Below are 22,179 nucleotides of genomic sequence, written 5' to 3' on the forward strand. Positions count from 1 at the left end.
ATTATTAATTAATTTACAACATTTTTCATGTAAATAATAATATTTTTGGTCAATTCACAACATTTTTGGCAATGTGCAGAGACTTCAAAAAGTTTGTAATATTATTGACATTTTTCAACGACTTTAGCCAATCTAATACATTTTCAGACGATTTGCAACATTTTTAGACAATTTACAACAATTTTGGACAATTTACTACATTCTTGGAGAAATTACAATACTATCAGATGATTTACAACAATTTCAGACAATTTACAATGATGTCAGTCAATTGACACTTTGCAACATTTTGGGATGATTTGCAACACTTTTAGACAATTTGCTACATTTTGGAATAATCTGCAACGTTTTTGAACAATTTGCTACAATTTTGGGCATTTTACTACATTCTTGGACAATTTACAACCTGATGGAACAATTTACATCATTTTCAGACAATTTACAGCTATTTCAGCCAATTGACAACATTTTTAGACGATTTGCAACATTTTCGGGTAATTTGCATCATTTTTAGACAATTTACAACAAATTTGGACAATTTACTACATTCTTGAAAAATTTACAATACTATCAGATAATTTACAACATTTTCAGACATTTTACAATGATGTCAGTCAATTGACAACATTTTCAGGCAATTTGCAACATTTTGGGATGATTTGCAACACTTTCAGACAATTTACAACAATTTCAGCCAATTGACAACATTGTGAGACAATTTGCAACATTTTCGGACAATTTACATTTTGGGACAATTTGCTACATTTTTGGACAATTTACTACATTATTGGAGAATTTACAATACTATCAGGTGCTTTACAACAATTTCAGACAATTTACAATGATGTCAGCCAATTGGCATTTTGGGATGATTTTGAACACTTTCAGAAAATTTACAACAATTTCAGCCAATTGACAACACCGTGAGACGATTTGCAGCATTTTCGAATGATTTGCAATATTTTTGGACAATTTACATCATAATTTACTACGATTTTAGACAATTTGCCACATTCTTCAGAGAATATATGTATCTTCAGACAATTTACAATATTTTCAGACAATTTAAAAAATTTCAGATCATTTTAATTTTGTCGCTTAGAAGTTTCACTTCAATAAATATATATATATATATATATATATATATATATTATATAAATTTTTCTATGAATAATTGCGTATTAAACTCGTGTATAATTTCTATTGATATTTTAAAATATAAATAAACAAAAGTCGTCTGAATTAACGTCACATCTGACCATATCCCAATAATGTTCTTGTCGTAACGCCCTCTGACCCCTTTTAGATGAACCCAAAAATAGACCTCAAGATAACTTTTTTATCTAGTCTTATAATATTTTTATTTATACAAAAAAACATAAGACTTAAAAAATGTATTAAAAATGACATCGGGCGAGCAGCAGCAAAATCAGTATTGATGGCCGCGCGAAAATTCAAATTTATGACTTTGTTGTTATTCAAATTAATCGCAACAGTTGAATAATGAATGTAATGAATATGATAAATAACGATCGATTGGTTCGATTGTCATTGCTCGTTTGTGCAAATGGAAATCATTGAAATGGATGCGATTTAAATTGATTGCAACAGTAAGAAGAAATTAATTATTTGCACGGACAAGAAGGACGCCTCTCTTCATGCCAACATAAATAAAATTATAATAGATGTCTTAAATTAAAAAATATATATTTTCTACAAGAATCTACCAAATTGGTAGTGGTTAGAGCTATGGGATTTGAATCTTAAGTCTTGGGTTTTGTACCCTCTTTGGACAGTCTGATGTCAAGCAGTAGTGACATCGGTTTTTACTTAGGAAGAGATTGTAAGTGAAAATATATCTTTTCTGAGCATTGTTGCTTCAATATGAAAATTCATCAAAGGACAAACATTTGGGTTTCCATCTCCATAATTAGAAAATAAAATCAAATCATCAGAACAGCCTAGAAAATTGAAATACCATAGCATAGATATATAATAATGATGGTATTACTTTCTAGTCACCCAGTTAAGTATTTCTCTCCTTATGCCGACATAAATAAAATCCCAATAAATACATTTTGAACAAAGAAATGTTATATTTTCTACATAAATATCCGAAATTAGGCTCTCAACTGGAATTTGAATTATGAGTCTTATATCCTCCTTTGGGCAGCCTGATGTCAAGCAGTAGTGACATCGGGTTTTTGTTTAGGAAGAGATTGTAAGTGATTTGTTTTCTGGGCATTTCTGCATCAATATGAAAATTCATCAAAGGACCACCAATGGGGTTGCCATCTACAAAACCGACTTAGTAGTTAGGTAATATCATCACAACCTCGAAAATTAAAATATTATACCATAAGATAAATAATAATAATATCGGTATTTCTTTCTGGTCACCCTGTTAAATGTTTCTCTCCCAAGATTTTCGTCGAAAATATTTTTGTAGTATACATAAGTAATGTATTCAGAAAGAAATAAATAAAAATTCTTCTACAATATTCAAAGCAAGCAATAACAAAATATAACAGTACTGTTATTAAGTGTTTTCTTGTTGTTCTATCATTTTTTTATTCATGAAACGAAATTTGCATATTTTGAAATTGCTGCTCCTCTCGAAACAGAGATTTCCAACATCGACGAAAAGATTTATGAAACATTTTTTTAGAAATCATAACTAACTAGGAGTTGTTCTTAGTTATATTTTACAAACGATAATATAAAAGGCAACCTAATATTTTACCTTGCTAATACATTTATTTATAATTAAAATATATCATACTTAGAAGTCGATCATTTTTTATGTGTGAATTAAAAGGGGAGAGGGGTTTCACAAAAAATCACAAAATATCACATGGTTAATAAGAGTCTAGTAAGGTATCATTTTTTACCAAAATTAAAAAAAAAAAAATTCTTCATTTTATCTAGGTACTAAAAATGCAAGTGATGTTGAGTGTGAGAAAGGGGACATAATTTTAAGTATTCCCATAAAATCCTGATCAATTAAAAATTGACCGACGCCCCTTTAGATCTAAATTTTTGAGTTAAAACTCAAAATTACTTCTGTTTGTTATCAGACTGCCCAAGAAAGAAAATGAACCATGAACATAGTGGTTGCAAGGCCAAATCTCTTACGATTAAAATATAAAATATTTTTAGAATTAATAAAATAATTGAACGTTATTATATAAATAATTGAAATATATACACAATCTTAAAGAACTAGGTGTAATTTGATCCGATATAGAAATAATATAATTAATCTAATCCATGAGATTTTTTTTTAAATATACGTGGCAAAAATATGTAACTTAAATTTGCTTAATAAATTGTACTAATTTACTTTTATATTTAACAGATTGTGTTTTTCTTTCATTTTACTATAATAAAGTAGTAAGGTAAAATAATAAAAATCTAAGAATAAGTTTATTGAAACGTGGAGCTTATATGTATATAAAAATAATTATTTGTCCATCAATGATATTAGAAATTAGCATATTGATCTCGGGCCGCTCGTGGGTTCTTGGCCATCTTATCTTTTTATTATGCCATCATAACATTAATTTATATTATCATAATTATCGAATATTTTAATAAAATTTACTGTTTGTGCATACATTATATTATATATATATATATATATACATATATATATATATATATATATATATATTTTATTATTTATATATATATATATATATTTATATTAGATTTATAAAAAAAATGAATCAAACTATTAATTACGATTGAGCATATGACTTTTTAAAAGCTTCAATCATACCTCTGGTGTTAATTAATTATTTAAAGTTAATTTTTTTCGTGACCCTTATAAATAACATTTATTTCCCCAGTTCGATAATACTGAAGAAACGAATCTTGGTCGTCCACAAAAAGCTTCCATTACGCCCTCATTTAAAAATTATTTATAATTCGTGTAAATATAAAATTAGACGTGTAAATCAGATGGGAAACATGTTTTTTATTTGTAATAAATCTTATAAAACAGTTTTCGCATGCATTTTCAAAATTTCCCATAATTTTGGAAACAAATATTGTCCATCTAAACCCCTCTGGCCACGATACATTTCTACTGGGGTCATTTGATAATTTTTGCAATTAATATTTTTTCAGAACCAAAGAAGGCTCATAGTTGAAATTTGTCTTTTTCTTAATATTTTTTTTACAAATTTTATGATTTGCTTTTTCCTGGTTTGATGTTCTAAATGATGACACATATCAAGTGTCGAAACGTATAAATAAAGAGTGAAAATTAATTAAGTACCATTTTTAACTCGACGAATTGACTGCTAATTAAATTGAATATATGTTTATTATATATATATATATATATATATATATATATGTAATTATTATATATATATATATATATATATATATATATATATATATATATCTTGTGGTGACAATTTAATCAAACAATGTCATTAATTACGATTAACCACATTAATGACCACGACGACATCAACATCAACACAGATTTCTAATAATTATTAAATAATTATTATCCATTCAAATTTTCTAATTACACAATCTAACAACAAGGACGAATGCCGTTTTTGCGAAAGCTCGATGGGAAATTGCGAAATTTAAAAAAAAACGTAATTTTAGAAATTACAATCACAAACATACTATATATTGAACTTGATAAACAGGATTACAAACTTTTTATTTATTAATTCTTCTTAGTAATTTATTTCTTAAATTATTGTATTTATTTATTTCAAAATTTATTTATGAATTCAATTTTGACTTTATACATTTATTAATTTATTCAAAACAATCATGTAATTATTCAACTGCTGATTCATATTTTTATTTTATTATATATTAATTCATCACTTATTTAATTTTTTATCAATTTATTCACTCATATATTTTATACGTGTAAAAAAGGCTTAAAATGACTTTTTTTTTAAATTTTAATATCAAACCTAATTAAAAAAAATTAAGAATTATTATATCTGGTTTTATGGCTTTTTCAGTGTACTGCAGGTTGCAAATAATACAGGTATACAATTCGTTAATTTATATATAGAGCAAATAATACAGGTATATAATTCGTTAATTAATATATAAAGAAGATATATTTTTTGGAGAAAAAGTTCATTTTTCTTTTTTTGGTACACACATACAATCATATTGTATACACGTTGTCATCAATAATAATCATTATATTAAAATCATATATGTTATATAAAGTACCCACGGGTAGACAAATATGTCCAAAAAAAAAAACAATGTAAAATGTATTGTAAATTATTGTAATAAATACTTTTGTCTGTCTGTCTGTCTAATTTTCAAAAAAATTAAGATTTATGTATTTTTGAAATTAATATTCTTCATGCAATTTTATTATTTATAATAATATAAAACAATAATAAAGAGTAACGGCTGTATATAAAATGGTATAAAATGGTTAAGTTATTCTTAACCATAGGAAGTAAAATGTTGTAAAATATTAATTTGATTTATTTGTTTAAACTTTATATATATATATATATATATATATATATATATATATATACATGTGTGTTTATGTTTATTTATATCCGATTGAGCAACTACTATAGGAATCGGAACATAAATTAGAAATTTCTCCCAACAGGTTTCTAAAAGCCGCTAATCGTAGAGAAAGGTGTCCCCGAGATCATTACGACGACAAAGTACAAAATATATACACAAATATACATATACATACATACATGTATATATATAATATTTATATTAATAGAATTATTCCAAGCTTTAATTCAAATCAAAATTCGACTTCACGCTCATGTTATCCTTAAGAGTTGACAATCTGATGTTTTCGCTATTTTGTGGTAAAGATTTAGAAGCCGATGTAGTATATATATATATACTTTTTATTTATATATATATATATATATATATATATATACATTATTTTCATATCTCAGACAGACAGAGGTGCCTGGTATGAGAGATTATGAAAACAGTTTTCATATTTTATAAATACATTTCATTTGACTATTTCATTAATATAATAACGATTATAATTAAAATATCTTTATATAAATCTTTAATCTTCTTTATCTTTAATTTCTTTATTTTTCTTTTTTATAAATTATAAATCGATCATATGATTATCCGGTAACATAACATATCTATTTTATGTGAGAATTGGCCACTCTATATAATGTTTATAAATAATTATTTTCGAAATAATTATATATTATTAATTGTAAGGGATGAAATGTGTTTTGGCATTGTGTAGTTAATTTTATTTCACTTATTGATCTATATAAGATAAATGATTTTTAAAAATATTTAAATTCGGCACTTATTAACATTCCAGTACAGCACTTAAAAACTTTAGAAATAAATATTTATTTTAAAATAATCTGACATTTTAAAAGGTACCAGAGATAAATGACATCCTGCAAAGGAAACTATTTAAAAACTCCACAACTTTCATATATATATATATATATATATATATATATATATATATATATATTTATAGATAACTAATGCATTTTGTTTGCAACGTTTCAGAAATAAACAACTTAAAAAAGTCTAAAAGTTTCATAATGGCTACGCGAAGTGACTTGTCGTGTTTTCAAAGTTTTGTTCATAAAGAATTTACTATTTGTTTTGAATTTATCCACGTGCACTTAAAACTACTACTGATTTAGTAAACTTTGGACAAAATTGCTTAAGTCGTACCTCAACCATATTGATAATAATAAATTACATCATATAGCAAAATAAAAATTTTGGTCTTAATTATCTCAGTTGAGAACATGGAACATACTTCTTCTGTACAAAGTCATGTTGAAACCAATTTGGACGTAAAGAATACAGTTCTGGGAAACGGCACGCAAATCCAGCATTGCCATAATATAAAGACTTCAAAACAAGATTTTGAGAGCAATTATAAATGCACCCAAGTATGTCCCAAATTGGTTGGTTCATATAGATTTGAACATTAACACTGTTAAGGAAGAAATTAACACCCTAACATCATGGCCAAAAACTTAATAAAAATCCATGGCATTGAACGGCTCAGAAGAAAATGGCCCATTTTTGATATTCTTTGGTAATCCTATAATATGTACAATTACTCGTAGGCTTAATTTAATATTTTCACAACAGAACTACATCTATATAAATATATAAACTTATCCAACATCGAATCGATCACCAATCGACCTTTCGACCTTTTTTCCTTTATTTAATTACCATCAAAATTACTGAATGTTGTATAAGAACGACAGATTGTAATTCTTAAATGTAAATAAAAAAAAATAAAAAATCTTAATTATTAATTTTTTTTAAACAAAAATAAATTTAATCGTACTAAATTTTATAGGTTTATTTTTTTAACAAGTAAGCCGCTCTAGATATTTTGTATTGTTAATGAAAAATAATATGTCGACTAAATCAACGAGGGCAGGAGGCGAGAATGTGTCCTTTTCCCCTTACAATATTTTTCGTCGTTTTTTACCAGGTGTATAAACGTTTAGTTTCGTTCAATTCAAAAAAATAAGATGTCATCAAATGAGGAAATATCTAATAAGTCGTTTAGTTTTAATTCTTTAAATTGTTCTATTAACTACGATGACAGTTGGCGGAACTAAAAGTAAAAACACAATTAAAATAATTGTCTTTGATAAGAATCGACACACGAATGTGACACGATTTCAGAAATATTAAAAATTATACAAGATAATACAAGTTGTGAGTAACATTAAACTAGTTGGTATTGGTATTTTGCCTTGAGGCAAGTTACATGAGCTTCTCGATATGTGTAAATAATCGACTTAATCAATAAAAAATAAATTAATTTATGAGCGATTAAAAAGTATTCCGAGTGGATCTATTACACATAATTGAAAACGAACGAACACGTTGACTAGGAGTATTTTCTAAAAGCAAATTTTCAAAAATCAATATTTTTTTTTAATTGAACCAGTTTCCATAGGACTTTAATAATGTAGTATGTTCATTAAGACCAAGGACTCTATCGTTATACAAAGCAAATCGTCTAATTTTAATTTTAATAAACCTCAAAAAAACTACTAATTTTCTCAAACTTTGATGAATTTTTAAAATTAAACTACTTGTCGTAAGATCGCAATATTTCAGTAAGATCTATAAGACCATGATATATATCGCCAAAAAAAGTTCCATTAAAATCGGCTTAAACTTTTTTTTCAACAGTTAATTACAAGAAAACGGCTGGCTCGGTAGATTTTCACCTAAAATTAATCAGTATTCCCAACTAATATCTTTCGAACAGTTTTTGATTTTTTAAAATCGATTCGGTAGTTTGAGCTTAAATGTGGACGAAAAGTTTAACACTTTTTTTCAAATTACAAAGAAACTGCTCGGCAGATCGTCTCACAAAACTGTAGTGCTCATTGAGATACATCGAATGGCTTTTAAATTTTTGAAATCGGTCCAGCCGTTTTTGAGAAAACGTCGACGAGAGGTCAAAAATCTGTTCACGCATACTTTTTCCAAATTTGGTCTCATTCGATTCAGAATGGTTTGAAACGTCGAGAAAACATAAAATTAGCGAATCGGATTTTCTGATGAAAACATAAACTTCTCCTTCGGGAAGTTAATAAAGTTTTGAAAAATCATGATTAGTATTAAAAGTTTTCTTGAGAGTACGTGTTATAAATTTTATTTCCTTGCAAAATCAACCAGCATAACATTATTTATTACCATATATCATCAAAATTACTGAATGTCTTCCTTTTTGTAAAGACATATTGTAATTCAATAAAGAGAAGAATAATTTATTACCATATCTATTACCAATTTTGCAAAATCCATCTCTGTTTTTCGCAAATCATCTATATTTGCCATAAAGGTTAGCAAATATCATCGAACATTCGCACGGGCGCGCCTTCTAACCCACTTTAGAAAAATTCAGAACGATTTCTAACAAAACTATTCTACCAATACACTGTATCACTATTATTATTATTACTATTATTATTATTGTTACTATTATTATTATTATGGTTGTTGTTCGCATGGACGATTCGATTTGTAACAGACACATTATTTTCTACTCCATTTGCGAAAAGAATTGATTTATGCAATGATTTTTTTCATAGAGCGTGCATAATAATAAATATTATCTATGGGATCAAAGATTATTATGTAATGATGCAGAATGAAAGTTCTGGTTTAAAAAATAATTTGTAGTTGCATCATAAATGTATAATGAAACTAGTGGTGTATGCATATTATATATACATATATAGGAATATAATTTTATTAAGAATCAATATATGAGCGATTAAAAAATGTATATATTTATTGAAAATAATAATTATTATATTATTAAAGAGTTAAATACTTTTTACATAATATTTTTTAATTTTTGAATGTGAGTGTATTAATATTACTGAATATGGGCTAAACAATATTTACCAATATTGGCAACCAATATTGGCAAGCCAATATTGATAACCAATATGGCGCCCACTTAAAAATAATATTTATCCACAATTCATTTCTACATAAGATGCTTTATAGTTAGATTAAAAAAATATTATTTGTGGATAAAAATTAGTCATTATATTATAATAAAATACAAAATTCAAAAGTCAAATATATTAAAATAAAATACAAAAATTCCTGATAAGCACCACTTTAATGTTAAAAGTAAAATTTTAAATTGTGCATTCAGTAGAAAAATATGTTAGAATTACTAACTTAATTAAGAAGTAATAAATAAAATAAAGATAATTTTACAAAAATATTACAAGTTCGATTTCAATTAACGAGAATAATTGATAATAAATATATAAATTATATATTAAGTATTTAATATCTTTACGGGGTCGTTTTTCCAACATAAACCAAAATTACTAAAGTTAAGCTTTATGACTAAAATTAAGTTATTCTTGTTATTATTAAGCTTATTATTATTGCAAATCATTAACTTTATCATTAAAGTGTCAATCAACTTTATTCATTCAATAATTAATCCATCGCCTTCATCTATTTGTGTATATAGTTGCATAACTTTATCATTATAATTCTTTTTCTATCTATCTAACTATATATATATATATATATATATATATATATATATATATATATATATATATATAATGATTCTTGTTCACATCACCTTGGCATGAAGTGATTGTACTATTCTCATATATAGAACAGAAAAGATTTACGATTAATTAAATTGAACTAGTGGTGTATGGTTGAAGGCGCCTTAAGAAAAATTTAAAAAAATCCATTTCAGTATGAATTTTAAAAATTAATAAATTTGCAAAATAAAGCTTTAAAACGAAGCAAATAGCGACTGCAAAGACAATTATGAAAATTGTTAAGATATAAAATGACTTTAATAACATAAAAACAATATAAAAGTCTAAAGCAATTCAAAACTATGCTTACAGACCATATTAAATATAATAAAACATAATAAAAACTTTTTCAACCCTGCTAAACTACATTCAGATTTATAATTAAGAAATAAAAAATGGCCAGAAAACTTGTTATAATTGCGATGAAAATTAGTGATCATAAAATGGTATAATATGATGTTCATAATGAGAAGAAAAATGTTTTAGGGAAATTCCTAGAAATATTTATATATATATACATATATATATATATATAAATTTTCTCGTTGTTATGAAATTAATTGTATAGATTGCGACTTAAGTTATATTGGTGAAAATAGTCAAACTCCAAAAACTATAGATAAAACGATAATAGTTTTATTCATTAAAGCCATATTGGTACTTGAACATATAAAAGTTTTTTTTTTTAATTTATTTATTTTATACTTAATATTTTGAAGTTTTTTATTAAATTTTTCCACAAATGTCGAAATACTATAATAATATAATAATATAATATAATATATATATATATATATATATATATATATATATATATATATATATATATATATATATATATATAAACACATATGTCTATTATCATTGTGCGTTCTAAAAACTGTTTAATAAAAACAATGGTCCCAAAAACTCGCGAGCAATCTCCGTTATGAATAAAAAAACATAAATACACAATTAATAAACAATAAACCATATACCATATAATTTATAAACAAAATGAAACAACACTATTACGAAAAATATATCAAACAAACTTATCGCAAACGTGTGGCAGTGTTGCCAGCTCTTGCGAAATAGAACAATGACTGAGACTGTCAATGAGAGAGTTACCTGATGATAAAGAATTACACGGAAACGATAGATAATGGATTTATTGAATGGGTAATGGAATCACACCTTTGTTTAGTTCCTGTCGGAATTTGGTAAAAATAGTGTTAACAAGTGGTGTATGGCATGGTGCCTTAAGGCAAATTGCTGGAACTTCCCGTACCGTAATGAAATATTCGAGAAATTTTAAGCGTTTTCAAATATATTATTACAAATACTGTAATTGTTTCATTATTTTTGCTATCTTGTTATATCTGAGCAAATCAAATGTAAATCATAAATTAATTTATCTCCAGAACATTAACAATCGTCATTTCATTTCGAATTCAATTTAAAAAAAAAATAGTTGCCTAAATTTACAGAAAATTGAAAAAGTGCTCCCGTATAGTCACAGTCTAAACGCATTTGCAAATAATTCTGTGCGACATTTTCACTTATACTGTGCTTAGCTTGGCGGCATTTTCACATTTTTCAATAGAATTGAAAAAGTGCTCCAGTACATAAACAGTCTAAACGCACTTGGGTAAATATTTGCAACAGAGTGGCGCTTAGACTGTGCTTAGCCTGGGTAATTCTTTGAATTTTTGATCCGAAATAATTACAAAAATATTTTTGAAAAAAAAAATTATAAACAATTTTTTTTCCAAAAGCAGTTATTTTATTAAAATAACATTAATGATATTTATAAAATTATTAATATAATTATTATGTAATATTTATAATATTTGTATAAATATAATATATTGAATTCAGAATAAAATAATAATTTTTAATAAAAATTATCTATTATATAAATAAATAACTTCTTTATCAACTCACCTAATCACAGTCTGTTTCATATTTGTCATTTCGAATTCAATTTTTAAAAGTTTTCAACAATAAAAAAGCGTCACTAAAGTTTGAGAAACACTCAAACTTAATTTTTTAACACTTAATATAATAAATTAATAAACACAGCCAGAATTATTAAAATTAAATTAATAATATATATCTGAAAATATTAAACTGAAATTAATAAAACTTTCATTGTTTTTATTTCATAGAAACATGTTTTAATAATAAAAAAACTTTTTTTAAATTTATATTTATGAAAATTATAATTTTTTATATTATTATTATAATTTATTAAAAGTTATATAGTGTATAACTTGTGTATAAAATAAATTTATTTTATTTATGTAAAGTTTTATACATCTTTAACAGAATTATTTTATTTATAAAACTTGAAGTTTTAAAGTTTATTAAAAAAATTTAAACATTTTTGGATTTTTTTTAAAATCATTAATTTTTTTAGTTTTTTATTGAATTATTTTAAATGTAAAAATATAATTGTTTAAATTTTATATATATATATTTTCATTACTGTGTTTAAATTTAACTTAATAGTTTTATTAAATTAAAACAAAATTTAATTTAATTTATTTATTATTTTTTATTTATTTATTATTTGTTTCAATAAAAAAATAGTTTTGCATATTTTATATAAATGTCAAAAAAATTCAAAAAGTTAAAAAAAAAAATTGAACAAAATTTAACTTTAAATATATGGGAAATAAAATTTTAGCATTTATTGTAATTGCATTGTATTGTAAAAATATAACACTTTATAATGAATTTTATAATATTTATTAAATTAAATGTTTAATAATAAAATATTATAATATTATTTAAATAGTTTTAGTTAGTAATTATTCTATCAAATATTTTATTTTATTTAAACCTGTTTTTTTTTGTAAAACTCAAATTTTAATTTAATAATTTGTTTACAGAACAAAAATCTCTTTGAGACACTTTAGGCAATACACTACTAGTTTAAACAACTATTTTAACTATTTGAATTTAATTATTTAAATATTAAATATTAAGTATTAAATATCAAATAAGTCATCACTATAATAATAATAATGTTCCTATACAAACTCACAATGTAATTATTTCGTCAGCATTTTCAAATCCATACCGACTTTTAAACTTTTTTTTTTAATAATAATTATTATTATTAATTTTGTATTTTTGTTTATTACTATATCCGTTCACGTCGCGTGTGTCGCGTCGACTGGTTCGCGCGGCGCTATCCGTGCGTTTATATAGTCCCTGATAAGCACCTCTTCGTATCCATGTATCGAGTATAGAAAAGAGTGAGGGCAGGAACAGGCACAGAAAAGGGATTTTTTAGTTTAAATAAAGAATTTTTAGATGAAACTATCCATGGTGACAAAGGGTTAAAAAAAGCAGATAAATTATTATAGGCCTATGGAAAAAAAGGATTGCTGGCGCGGAGGACTAGCAAACAAATCAAGTTGGTCAGGGGATAATCTTAAACTGACCAGAAGAACGTGGAGATTGTAATTCAACTTTTTCATATTAATGTTGAAGGTAAAAATGAGCATCCACCTTATGATAACAATGATTTAGAAAACTGCCAATTAAACACCAGAAATCCTTATCAGACATATGCAGGAAAGAGAGTAAGTAAGAGCAGAAATAGGAGAAGGATTTTTGGTCCAAGAGAGGTTAGAGTTGGAATCCTCTTTTAAATTATTACAGCCTTGTGAACAAAGTGAATTTGTGAATTGACGTCAATATTTTTCAGATTAATTTTTTCAAAATTTTGGAGTTTTCTGAAAACAACATACTGTTCTAATCTCTTTTTCACAAACCTATAATAATTGAAATTTCAAGTTAACTGTCACCAAATGATACTAATTTAGTAACAAAAAAAATATTTCTGTGCTTGTGCAGTATTAGAAATAAAAAAAACTCAAAAAAATAACATAATAACTTCAGTTACAAAAAGTGCTCTATATTCTTAAAATAATTAACAAACTCAAATTAACACTGGTTTTAAAAAACTATTATAGTGGCATTCAAAGTGTTGCTGTAAATCAATCATTCAGGTGAAAAATTTAATTTTTTCTTAATTCCTACTTTTTAAAAATCTGTTAGCAATAATTTTATTATTTCTTTATATAATCCATTCATTTATTATTATTTTTAACGTTATAGTAATCGCAAAAAAATCGAAAATAAATTTTTTTATATATCTTTACGTTTCAAATGTTTCTGAACATTTTAAGGCATACCTTAGAAAAAATCGATGTGTGTGAGTGTGTGCGGATACAAATTTTCGTCGACGATTTCGGAAACACGGACCAACCGATGTGAATAATTCAAAATTCCTATTAATAAGGAAACGTGCTGATAAGTTCTTGGCAAAAGCAGGTCTAGCCGTTTTGGAGATACAGGGCAAAAAGTGCAGATAATGGTATTTTAGTTTTTGAGATAACGGAACGTCCGATTTGAATGATTCAAAAAGCATTTTACTTGCATCGACGAAATGAAGAACTGATGAAATTTTTGGTAAGGCAGATCTAGCGTCTCCGGAGATCCATTAAAAAAAGTAAAAAATAATTTCATTTGGCGGTCAAAAATGAACATTAGACATATGCACATCATATTATCAGATATTTTATAAAGATTATACAAATATGTACAAATTTATGAGTTCCGTACCAATGTTTATACTTTAGACGACTACGCGGCGCTTACGCGCTCTTATATTTCGACTCCCAATCAGGTATACAGCATGATTACTTTAAAAAAATGTATGAAATTTAAAAAAAATCAAAATGCAAAAAATCAAAATTTAAAAAGAAAAAAATTTATCAAAAGAGTAATTTTTTTTCAAAATTTTCAAAATAAATCAAAATACAAAAAATAACATATAAAAAAAGACAAATTTATCAAAAAAGTCATTTTTTTCTCAAAAATTTCAATAATTTTCAACTATCTAATTTTTTTAAAGTTTTGCACAGTTTTTTTTTTAAATAATTTAGTTTTCTATATGGGAAGTTCAAGCAATTTGCCTTAACGCTGCCATGCACCACTAGTTTCTTTATATAATCCATCTATTTACTATTCTTCGCATAATTTCCTCTGTTTCGTAACTTTATTAATTTTACAAAAATCCCCTAATTTTTATTTTTTCTTCAGCATATTTATATTGTTTTGGTTCATTTATATCTAATCAAAATCATGGTTCTTGAAAGATATTCTGAAGATGGAACGGACTTAATTCCGAAACGTTAATAATAAATCTCTTAAAAAACTTTTTCGTTTTTCATATTACAATTCGATATATATATATATATATATATATATATATATATATATATATACGTGGTCTGTTCAAAAAGTACTCGGAATTTTCGTATATAAATATAAAATATTTATTTATTCGTCTACATTAATGTGGTCCCCTTCAAAGTAGTCCCCCCCAGATATAATAAACTTATGCCAGCGTTTTTTCCAATTTTCGAAGCACCCTTGATATTCACTTTTTGATATGTCCTTGAGCACTCTCAGCGATTTTCTTCAATCGAGGAAAACCGCCGTCCTTTCATGGGTCTCTTCAACTTTGGGAATAGGAAAAAGTCACACGGAGCCATATCTGGTGAATTTTTGCACTTTGCAACACTTTATTTCATTTTTTACGCAAAATTTAATACAAATTCTTTGACTTTTCAATTCTTCCATTGTAAAAATCGCCGAGCTCAGAAAAACACGTCGAACCTTAGCGACTACCACAGACAAAGTAAACAGTGAATATAGCTGAAAATTTCATCATACTTTAGGGGCATGTATACCAACACAATAAAAAAAAATTTTTGACAATCAGACACTCCAGACCCGCGAAATTTAATTATTAGTAATTCCGGGTACTTTTTGAACAGACCACGTATATATGTGTGTGTGTGTGTGTGTGTGTGTGTGTGTGTGTATGTGTGTGTATGTGTGTGTTAATTTCATTTCTTTTGGCATATAAAGATCGCACAAATGCCCATCCAGTGTATTACTAGGTCAAACAAAAGTAAGCAAACGCCATACTATCCGATATTATGAAATTTAGTTTCGCAGATTTCATTTCTACCAGATATACAATTACATATATACATATAAATATGTATATACATACATATAACATAATGTATAAATCATACATATATACATGTATATCAGAACATTTAATTAAATTTTGCAAGTGCATAGTTTAAGCGTTTTATCGACGTTACTGCAAAAACTTGTTCTCACGTTATTCACTATGTTCTATATAGAAATATACACATATACCTATATTTAAATAAATATATATATATATATATATATATATATATATATGTGTGTGTGTGTATGTGTGTGTGTGTGTTAATTTCATTTCTTTTGGCATACAAAGATCGCACAAATGCCCATCCAGTGTATTACTAGGTCAAACAAAAGTAAGCAAACGCCATACTATCCGATATTATGATATTCAGTTTCGCAGATTTCATTTCTACCAGATATACAATTACATATATACATATAAATATGTATATACATATAATACGATGTATAAATCATATATACATGTGTATCAGAACATTTAATTAAATTTTGCAAGTGCATAGTTTAAGCGTTTTATCGACGTTACTGCAAAAACTTGTTCTCACGTTATTCACTATGTTCTATATAGAAATATACATATATACGTATATTTAAATATATATATATATATATATATATATATATATATATATATATAAATATATATATATATATATATATATATATATATAGAAATGGATCATGATTCTAATAGTACCTACTTGAATCTCTCAAAGTTAAATGTCGAAGAAAATGTTAAATAAATTAACAAACCAATATACCAAAAGGGAACTCTACTAACAAACAAACTAAGCTCCAACTTGTGACTGTATGGATCAGAGACATGGACTACCTGTAATGCCGACAAAAACTACTTCGAAAACTTCTATAACTAATATACATTAAAAATCTATTAAAAAGTAAAAAGTAAAAATCAAAGTATGTATTTAAGTCAAATAAATCAAATTTTCAAATTAATTTTTTTTTATAAATCTATTTTAAGTCAAAATAATTGTTTATATTCGTGTCGTTTAAAATTTGTTTAAATTTGAAACACATGTAAAACGCAAAGGAGTTGCATAAGTATAAACATCAATTAAACAACTATTTTTTTATTGCAAATTGCAATTTATAAACTATTTATATGAAAGATTTAATGTTTATATTATATAACGGCCTATTTTATTAATTCAGACGGAGTGGAAATCTGATTGTTTATGTTTAGTTTAAAAACTATATGTGTGTCTCTTCCTTGATTTTGTAATAAATGCGTAATATAAATAATATATATATATATATATATATATATATATATATATATATATATCTTATATATAAAAATGGAGCTCTCTTTCAAATGTCCGAATAAAACTCGAAAACGGCTGAATCGATTTGGCCAGTCTTAGTCTTGAAAAATTCGTGCCAATCCAGAGATTGTCCAAAAGGTGAGAAATTATTTCAAATCCGCGTAGAAACTTTACATTTTTAATTTGAAAATTTTTGTTGAAGCGTAATTTAAATAAAACAATTGACGGTGGCAATTTCGTGAAATGTCAAACGCTTTTGACAGATGATGTTCAATTACATTTAATAGGATGTTTCACGCGAATATTATTTATTTATGATAAATTTGTAGTAAGTAGTTTTGTTTGTAGTTTAATTTATATACAAAAACGTTAGTAAACGGGTCGAAAGTGTTACTAGAGACTCAAAATATCAACTTTTTTGGCATATTTTTTTCAAACACGATGCTCTGAAAGATCTCATTGGTATAATTATATATTCATTTTCTAGGTTATATTATTTTTTATTTATGTTATTTAAATTCAGAACCTAAATTTGGTATTGATCAAATGGACATTTTGTCGAATAACATTTTTCCAGTTATAATTTCCCAGAATTTATCGCAGAATAGATATTAATATATGAAGGTCCGGGATTAAAAAGGTCCACCACCGATGTGCCAAAAATCAGTAAAGTTAAGCATTGTTTAACAACAATATTTGAAAGTAGAGGAAAAAAGATGTATAGCCATCTACAAACTTATTTGAAAACGATAATCTTTGAAATGGGCGAAACAAACGGTAATGTTTGAAAATCCATAACAAAAGTATTTTCTTCCGTTGGTAGTTTTAGCATTAGTTAAAAATGCAATTATTTTGTAAAATACCTTTAAAATTATTTAATGCTTTAAACCTTTTGCCACCTGCCCGTTACAAGTTACCCCGCCTATAGGGTAAAAAGGTCTAGATACCAAATTTTTGAAAGACATCAAAAAAGCACATTTCTACAATGATGAAGTAGAAGTCAGTTTACTGAACGTAGTCAGATAATTGTTCGTTTGATGTGTGTTATTTGTTGTGATATAATTGTTATGGTTTTCACAATATAGTTTATATTTGCTCAAAGTCAAATTGGACCTTTGTGCCTCGCCCTGCTCTACATATATACTTTTTATTAAATTGACTTTAATTCATCAAATGTAACTTGAAACTTTTCAAAAAGCAGGTCAAAGAAGAAATACTTAATTCATTTTTTATCTCTCCTCGCAAAAAATTTGAAAATTTTGTATAAGCTCAGTAGTATTATTTACAATTATACACAAAATCCAGAACCCAAAAAAATCTGAAAAACTTGAAACGTAATCAACAAGTCAAAAGACCAAAAAAGACTTGGATAAATTATACTATGTTTTCTATAGAAAGTGAATAAAACTTTCAGTTTGATTGTACTGACAAAATATAGACAAACCAATGGGGTTTATTGTTTTTATAATACTTCATTGTATATAGCATTCAAACAACACATCCTTATGCACTTATAGTATTAATATTTTTGATTCTCTAGAAATTGTTTAGAATATACCTTATTTAGCAAAACAACGTTCGCCGGGTCAGCTAGTATATATATATATATAATATATATATATATACTAGTATACCCGGCCACGCTTTGCTGTGGTATTTATTAAAATCCACGGGATTTAAGTTTGAATTTGATGGACAATCAACAGGTCAATACTATTCATCAATATTTATTAGATTGGTCCTAAATATGGATATTTTCGAATTTCTTGGCTTCTAAGGGCTCAAATGCATTCAAAATAATAAAAAAAAATCTCCGGGTGCGGAGTATCTTAAATTTAATATTAACAGCTAAAACTTTTAGAGTATTTTTCCTTGTCAATTTGGAACCATTTGAGCCCTTGGGAGCAAGGAAATTCGAAATGTCCATATTAAGGACCACCCTAATATATAATAGTAATTATAGGAATAGAAGTATATACCGGTCATCACCTTTATCGTATTTACTTAGTTTTTCTTATTTTTTTTTTAAAAAAAGTATTCTCCTAGTTTTTAATTTTGACCACAATTATAATTTCTTTTGTTATTATTATTTTAAATAATCAATTAAATTTTTTTATAAGTTTATGAACCTTGTGTAGAGATAAAAATTATCTAGTATAGTGTTAGATATATTTTTAAATTTCTGGATCCGGATATTGGCTAACGATAAGTTTAATTTAAAGTCTTCCCAAAACCAGGATTTACTTAAAGCATTTTGAAATACCTTTAGTAAAAGTTTTCAAAACGTCCTAAAAATTGTATTACATAATAAGAAATTAGAGTACCTAAAAAGTTTGAAATTTTTTCTTCTCATTTTTTGACACGCAACTATTAAGGATTTATTTATCGGTCTAAAAAATTCTTGAAATTGTTCAAATCTTTAACAAATAAACAAACACGTCTAATTAACAATTAACTTTATTAAATATATTCCCACGTTTCGTATTCCCGCTGACGCATTTTGTTAATAAAATTAATTCGTTGCAGATTTTTATTAGATTACGCGTAACGGATTGCGGCTCGTTAAATTGTTTTAAACAATTTTATTATGTAAACAAATAATAAAAATATATGTAGTTATCAACAATAACATCTCGATAAGAGAAATATAAAAATCCTGTATCAAAAAAGAATGATATGGAAAATTATGTATTTGATGTGCGATCAAGCGTTTTACACATAAAACGTAACCTCCAAAACGCACAGACGTCAAATAATAATTTGATCACAAGTGCATCTTTTCTGATGTGTCATCGATAACACATACGTGAAGTTAGTATTTTATGTGAAGCTCCTGATCACAGTACATACATAACTTTTTTAAGATTATTATTTCTCTTATTAGATAGATCCGTAACATAGCATTACCAGAACATATTCATTTTATCCGAGAATTCGTCCATAAGATAAGAGAAAAATTCATGTTAACTCAAGAAAGAATAAACGATTACAATAGTAAACCAGAGATTTGTGTGTATAGTACGTATAGGTATATCAATCTTCTATCATTTCAATTACAATTTGTCTCCATTGAAGAAATCTCTCGATTTTCTCCCAAGATTCGGTTACCCCACTGAAACAGTTTACGATTGATCTTTTATATTTATATTTATTATTCTCCATTTGTCGTAAAAGTGATTTTAACGATCGCCAACGTATCCGATTCTATCACGTTTTCTGTTAAGAAGGGCGCTGGGCAAGAGTTTGTAACTAATTTTAATAAAGATATGTTTGGCCGAGACAGCCCCGAATTTTCACCTGGTGTTCCTGGTTTTTCTAAAAACAATATTTGTCCCGAATTTAGATCTTTTGTTCCTGGTTGTACCGATTTTTCGATAAATAAATTACCAAAAATTATGACAACAAACGAACAAGTGCTATGTTTTTCTTTCAGCTAATTATGAAGAAAGTGGAATAGAATTTTATATAAAGCTCAAAAGCGAAAAGTATGAAATCGAAAAATATAAGGTATAATATAATATCGTAGATAAAACAGTATTACATATAGTCGAAAAATAAAGATCTTACTAAAAGTCCGCAATAACGATTCAAAAACAATAATTTATATAAAAAAAAAGTTTTTTTAATTGTATCTTTAAATGGCATTTGTTATTTTAAAAACCTATCCCCTTCCCCATCCAAGATTTGACCGGATTTGACTTAAAAAATATGGAAAATCGGAAAATGTCTTCTATCACAGAACTTCTTTAGGCGCGATTAGGATTTACGATAAAAAACCGACAATAGAACGGAAGTTTGTTACGCCTGACTTCCCTAAATTCTGATTCGTCGTAGCCGATGACGTTATTTGGATAGGGTTGACGTGATTGGTCGTTCAATGTTTCACAACAAGAATATTGATAATGAAAACCTTGCGGAAGGACAATTGTCAATCGAATAGTCATGATAAAATTGAATCATTAAATTTAAGTGAATTAAAAGGAAAGCTAGTGATGGCATGGCAACGTATCTTAAGGCAAATTGCTTGAACTTCCCGTACCAAAAACTAATTTTTTAGAAAAAACTTGAAAAAAAAAATAGATTTTTCAAAATGTTGAAATTATTTGACTTTTTTCAAAAATTTTGATCAAAATGAATCGAAATATCGTCTAACGTGTAAACATTGGTACGGAACCCATAAGTAGTAGTACACAAAATTTGATCTTATTATTATAATCTCTATAAAATATCTAATAATTTGATGTACACATGTCTAATGTTCATTTTTGACCGCCAAATAGCATTTTTTTCACTTTTTCTATTGGACCTCCAAAACCACTACACCTGTCTTCCCAAAAATTTCATAAGTTCTTCATTTCGTCAATACAAGTAAAATAAGTACGTAAATACTCTGTAAATACACCCTAAAAGTTGTCTCAAAACCTACATATGGTGGGGTGTACGTAACATATATAGGTTTTGAGACAGCTTTTAGGATGTCAATATACAAGTATTTACAGACTTGCAGCTGGGTATCTCGAATTCCGAGATTCTCACCTAATTTAAGCTTTAATGACTAGACTATTCTATAATGTTGAATCAATCGGATGGTTTGATAATTTATATGTTAGATCAGCTCCCTCACCGTATATCGTGAATCTTTTACTTTGAAGAGTGAATAATAGTGTGATGTGCGTCGTCTCGGTCGTTAAACGTTAAACGTTGAACGTAAAACGTTTACCGTTTGTGCCGTTGCG

General features: G+C 26.2%; 1 protein-coding gene across 1 annotated transcript in view; it reads right to left on the reverse strand.

Annotated features, from left to right (window-relative positions):
- The window catches only part of LOC113366079 (neprilysin-2-like), a 43,340-nt gene extending 31,225 nt beyond the window's left edge, over positions 1 to 12,115 (reverse strand). Inside the window, exon 1 of the mRNA XM_026607633.1 lies at positions 12,033 to 12,115. Coding sequence (XP_026463418.1) covers positions 12,033 to 12,061 — 29 coding nt within the window. The 5' untranslated portion in view covers positions 12,062 to 12,115. The remainder of the gene's footprint in view (positions 1 to 12,032) is intronic.
- Positions 12,116 to 22,179: the final 10,064 nt, after the last annotated feature.

This window comes from Ctenocephalides felis, unplaced genomic scaffold, assembly GCF_003426905.1.
Source record: "Ctenocephalides felis isolate EL2017-DRISC unplaced genomic scaffold, ASM342690v1 CF-g0.4_SCAFFOLD_01170, whole genome shotgun sequence".
Lineage (NCBI taxonomy): Eukaryota > Metazoa > Arthropoda > Insecta > Siphonaptera > Pulicidae > Ctenocephalides > Ctenocephalides felis.